The sequence below is a fragment of the Cuculus canorus genome, chromosome 8 (assembly GCF_017976375.1).
Source record: "Cuculus canorus isolate bCucCan1 chromosome 8, bCucCan1.pri, whole genome shotgun sequence".
In the NCBI taxonomy this organism is placed as follows: domain Eukaryota; kingdom Metazoa; phylum Chordata; class Aves; order Cuculiformes; family Cuculidae; genus Cuculus; species Cuculus canorus.
In genome coordinates, this window is record NC_071408.1 from 29,669,718 (window position 1) to 29,674,504 (window position 4,787).

Consider the following 4,787-nt stretch of genomic DNA (forward strand, 5'->3'; position numbering starts at 1 on the left):
TTTGAAGTGTACCGCTTAGGACTTGCTAAAACTAAATTTGAACAGCTTACACAAACACATAGTAGTTGTTTTATGCACTGATACCACTTTTTCAGAAAAAAAAAAAATCTCAAAACTGCTTTGTTTCAGTAAAAAGGAAAATGCTACATAAGATGTAGTGTAACTCTTACCTTTGTTGTTGATGCATCGGTGGTAGCTGATTTCCAAAAGCTATAAACAAATATTGTTAAAATTAAACTCATACAAGTAGTATGATTTACAGCTAAGCTTCTCCTTGGATAATAAAACTTGACTGTATCAACTGTTGTCCAAGTTGACTTTTTAAAAGGCGTTATCAAGAGGTTTACAAAAAAGCTAGAGATTCTGTGCTGCTGCTACCAACACTGTCAGTTTTACAAAACAGACTGCACTGCTTCAAGACATAAATCCTCAACCATCCCTTTGATTCTACTGATCCAAGTACCACCTACCCAAATACTGTTTCAAATTCCTGTTCTGACAACGTTACAGTTGTTTATAGGTTTTTTTGACAACAAAATAAAAATTACTTACAGTCATTCTGAGGAGCAACTTTCTTAGCATCTGGTTGATCTGCAAAATTAAGATTTTTAAAATTTTTTTGGCCAAGAAATTCAAGAAACGTTTACACCTTTTAGTGTGAATTGTAACTTTCCAGTGTATTTTAGTCCCCCTTTCTTTTTTTTTTCATTTTCTTTCTTTATTTCCTTCAATATCAGGGAGTTGATCATCTGAATAAAAGAAAGACTCTCACGAACACTCAGCACTTGGTTAGTATAGCTGAAAAGATGTTAAGTTTTTCCATAGTATCTATTCAGTAGTTTAACAAAAGGCAGTTTTCAGAACACACTGTGGTTTATTCAGATACCCAGTCACTGAAACTTAACTAAGACAAGGAACAAAGTTTAGCTCAGTTGGTTGCTCAAGCTAATGATGCTTCTATAGTCAAAAAAAAAAAAGAAAAATCAAATCCATAAAAAAATCAACAATGATTTAAAGAAAAAAAAATTCTGACAATGACCACAAATCTAGATCAAGCATCTGAAAATACAACAGTATCGCATGGCAATACAACCTCAACCTGAATGTCAATCTGAAATTCTTATCCAAATATCAAGCATTTCATAGCATAAAACTTCAAAAAAAAAGCAGATTCAAAGCAACTACATCACTACCATCCAAATCCTTTCTGTACAGTAAAGGAATAAAAGGCACAATTAACCTAGACCTGAAAAGATAAGACTTCAGATGCTTCATTCCCACCCCAAAATAAAGGTTACATGAACCACCATAATTTATGTGCAGCAAAAACTCAGACACATATTCCAAGAAATATTTGTGTCAATCCAGAAAGATCCACTAGTTCATGTCATGTTTACATACTAAACACAGGTAATAAATAAAAATTCCTGCCTTTAAAAGGAGAGGGCATTCCCTCCCAGTGTGTTGTACTGCTCGGACTTGTCCAAGAGCCATCTACACATAAAATAAAAAGAATACATTACATATATCATCTGAAGCATCATTAGCTCATTTTTGTATATTAAAAACCTCACCGTTAATAGAAAAAAACCCCTTTATTACAGGACACAAGAACTCCTGATATGAAGCCTTAGTTACATTCTGTAGACTGAGTTTCAATCCATTTAAAGGAAAAAGGGCATTGCTCTTTTGTGAGACCTGTGAGAACATTTCAACAAGCGCAGAGATTCCTTTCCATAATTTAGACAGGATTCTGTGTGTATATTAAACATATCAAACCCTGTCACATTCAAACTGGCTGCTTAGTAAGAGACAGAAGGAGGCACACACACATTTCAGGGAAAAATGTTACTGCAGTATAAGGCAAATTCAAAAAGCTGCAACAAGTTTGATCTTATCAGGGTTCACACGTGCTATAGGCTTAAATAGTAGACCAAGCAAAAGTGTGCACAAGGTAGAAAATTTACTTTCCTGTCTTTTTTTAAAGTCCTATGCTTTTACAATGAAATGCATTAATACTTTTATTTGAAACTGTGCAGTAATGAAGTACACGGAACAATCAAATTTAAGGAGCACTTCCTACTCTAATTGTAATTCACAATATATAATTAGCACTACACAATAGAAGATTTAAATGACATACCTGTGCAAGCGTTTCTCAACCATGAATTTACCTGCCCCCCTCCCCACCATACACTTTCCTCTTCACAGCACTTAAACCACATCTAAAGTATTTTAGAACAGCCTTACATTCGCTTCAGGTTTCAGTGCAATAGTTTAAAATAAATTTCCCCATTAAACTGAAAATGAAAAAGCATGTCATGATCTATAGAGGGAACAAAATGTTTTTATGCTGTGCTATGAAAAAAGAACCACACCAAAAAAAAAAACCACCTGCGATCTTTCTGGCACCGTGGCCATACTCGACAAAAATAAATGCAGCAGTAATAAGTGCATACCTCCATCCTCAAGAGGCCTTTTTTGTCCTCCGTAACCGTAGTCGTTTGAATTCATCGACGTGCCAGCATCTCCTCCAATTTTTGCTGCAATCTAAGCGAAAGGCAGATATCGTTAGCAAAACATAATCAAAACATAATAAATTGTGTCAGTCTTCATTTATTAGAAGTCTTCTGAACGATTTTAAGCGATCTAGAAAACGCATAGGAGTGATCACAAGCATGTAAACAGTAGTAGCAACAGCTCCACTCACAGAAATTTACTTTTTTAACATCTTTATGGAAATTTTTGCTCATCCCGCAACAGCAAAAGCTTCCTGTATTTTCTTCATCGCTTGGAAATAAATACAGTCATACATACAAAAACCCTCAAAATACTCCCTTGCCCTTCAAGCACGAGAAACTTCTTCCTAAAAGGTTTTTTTCCATTTCTACCCAATTCCTCAGGAAAACACTGAAGTATCTGACAGACGACCTGGCCGCTAAACCCGTGTCGAACCTTATCACACCGTCTCTTCCAACACTTCCAAACCCACGGCCGGTTCTTACCAGACGAGGCGACAATTTCACCAGAGAAACAATGAAAGCACGGCCCGTGGTGAAAAAGCTACAAATAAAACTTGGGAATAAAGAACTCCCGAAGGGCCCAGCGCTCCCAACCGGTCTGAGCAGGTTCGTTCAGGGCGCCTCGGGCAACACAATGCGGGCTGCGCAGCCGCCCGGCTCCGGGAACGCCGCCCGGACTCGGTTCCCCCCGCACCGCGCGGGTGGCTGCGGGCAATCATAGAATCCTTTGGGTGGAAAAGATCTTTCGGATCGAGTCCAACCACGCCTGTCCACCACTAAATCATATCCCCGAGCGCCTCATCCACTCATCCTTTAAATGCCTCAAGGGACAGGGACTCCGCCACTGCTCTGGGCAGCCCGTATAAATCCTTCACGACTCTCTCAGAGATTTATCCCGATATACAATCTAAACCTCCCCTGGCGCAACCAGAAGCCAATTCCTTTCGTCCCATTGAAACCGAGAATGCCGGCAAATAAAAGCCTCTAATTCTGGAGCTGTAGAAAGCAAACAAGGCCAAGTTGGATGGGGCCTTGGGCACCCTGATTCAGTGTGATGTGTCCCTGCCCATCGCAGGGAGTTGGAAGTGGATGATCTTCGAGGTCCCTTTGAACCCAAAATTCTATGATTTATCAGGCCTGGGCACATGCGGGAATACTCTCCATCAATCACGCTCAACTAGTACAATATTCCACTTCGAAATACTCCACGTATTGTATCCCTATCACTTGTTATTTGGGAGACCAGCAACCCACCTCACCACAACCTTCTTTCAGGTGGTTGTAGAGAGCGATAAGGTCTTCCCTCAGCCTTTCTCCAGGCTAAACAACCCCAGTTCCCTGAGCTACTTCTCACGCATTTGTTCTCCAGGTCCTTCCCAGCTTTGCACGCACTCCAGCTCAATATTCTTCTTGTAGCGACAGGCCCAAAAGAGAACAGGGAATCTCTAAGCTGGAAAAGACCTTTGGGATCATGGAGCCCAAATGAAGGATCCCTCCCCTGCTGGCCACGCTGGTCCTCACATAAGGCCCAGGCGCCGCTGGCCCATTCGGCCACCTCGCTAGAAGCACAGGGATCAACGGGCTGGAAATACCCTCAGCACTTGAAAAAGGGACGGGACAAACCCTCCCGTCCCCCAAGAGAGCTCCCAGCGCACCCCGAGAGCCGCCAGGGCTCAGCCCGCCCAGCCGTGAGGAGCCGCGGCCCGGCCCGCGGGGCTCCCATTGATTCGGCGTAGCCGCGTCCCCACGCACCTGCCGAGCCCTCTGCAGCGCGTCTTTAAAGGCATCGTTAACTCCTCCACCTCCGCCGCCACCTCCCCCGGGCGCTCCCGAAGCAGGAGGAGGCACGGTGGAATAATCCGCCATGCTCACTCAGCCGCCGCTTCCTGCCCCGCTCGCTGCCTGCCAAGAAAGAAAGAAAATGGCGGCGGGCGGGCGCCTTTCACATTCCTGCGCGGCATCGTGCTAGGGGGGAGAGCGCGCGCGCCGCCATTCTCGCGAGATTTCGGAGACGGGAGCTGGCGGGAGGGCGGAGGTGGGAGGGGGGGGGGCGAGATTTCGACAGCGCGCCCGCAGAAGCCTGGAGAACGGCGGAGAAACCTCGCGGCGTTTCGGCGGGCGACGCTCCTCTCCCCCCGCACCCCGCCCCTCCCCTTCGCCGGGGGGCGTGGTCTCCGGAAGGGGGCGTGGCTAGCTGGTGTGTTTCCATAGAGAAAGGGCGCGGCGGTCGCTGATAGGGCGGTGCGCGCGTCACGTGATGTGGGG

The 4,787-nt window shown here is 44.4% G+C and overlaps 1 protein-coding gene across 13 annotated transcripts in view; it reads right to left on the reverse strand.

The window, feature by feature from the left end:
• The window catches only part of FUBP1 (far upstream element binding protein 1), a 35,738-nt gene extending 31,234 nt beyond the window's left edge, over positions 1-4,504 (reverse strand). For 9 of the 13 annotated variants that reach the window (XR_008451078.1, XR_008451080.1, XR_008451079.1 and 6 more), the window contains exons 1-5: positions 4,275-4,503; positions 2,460-2,550; positions 1,432-1,494; positions 553-591; positions 171-210 (exon numbers count right to left, since the gene is read on the reverse strand). Coding sequence is in view for 9 of the 13 variants with exons in the window: in XM_054073528.1 (XP_053929503.1) it covers positions 171-210; positions 553-591; positions 1,432-1,494; positions 2,460-2,550; positions 4,275-4,388 (347 nt within the window). In the remaining 4 variants the exon portion in view is untranslated. Of the gene's footprint in view, positions 1-170; positions 211-552; positions 592-1,431; positions 1,495-2,459; positions 2,551-4,274 lie in introns of all 13 variants that reach the window. The other 4 variants (XM_054073537.1, XM_054073535.1, XM_054073533.1 and 1 more) reach the window with 3 other exon arrangements.
• Between the last annotated feature and the right edge of the window lie 283 nt (positions 4,505-4,787).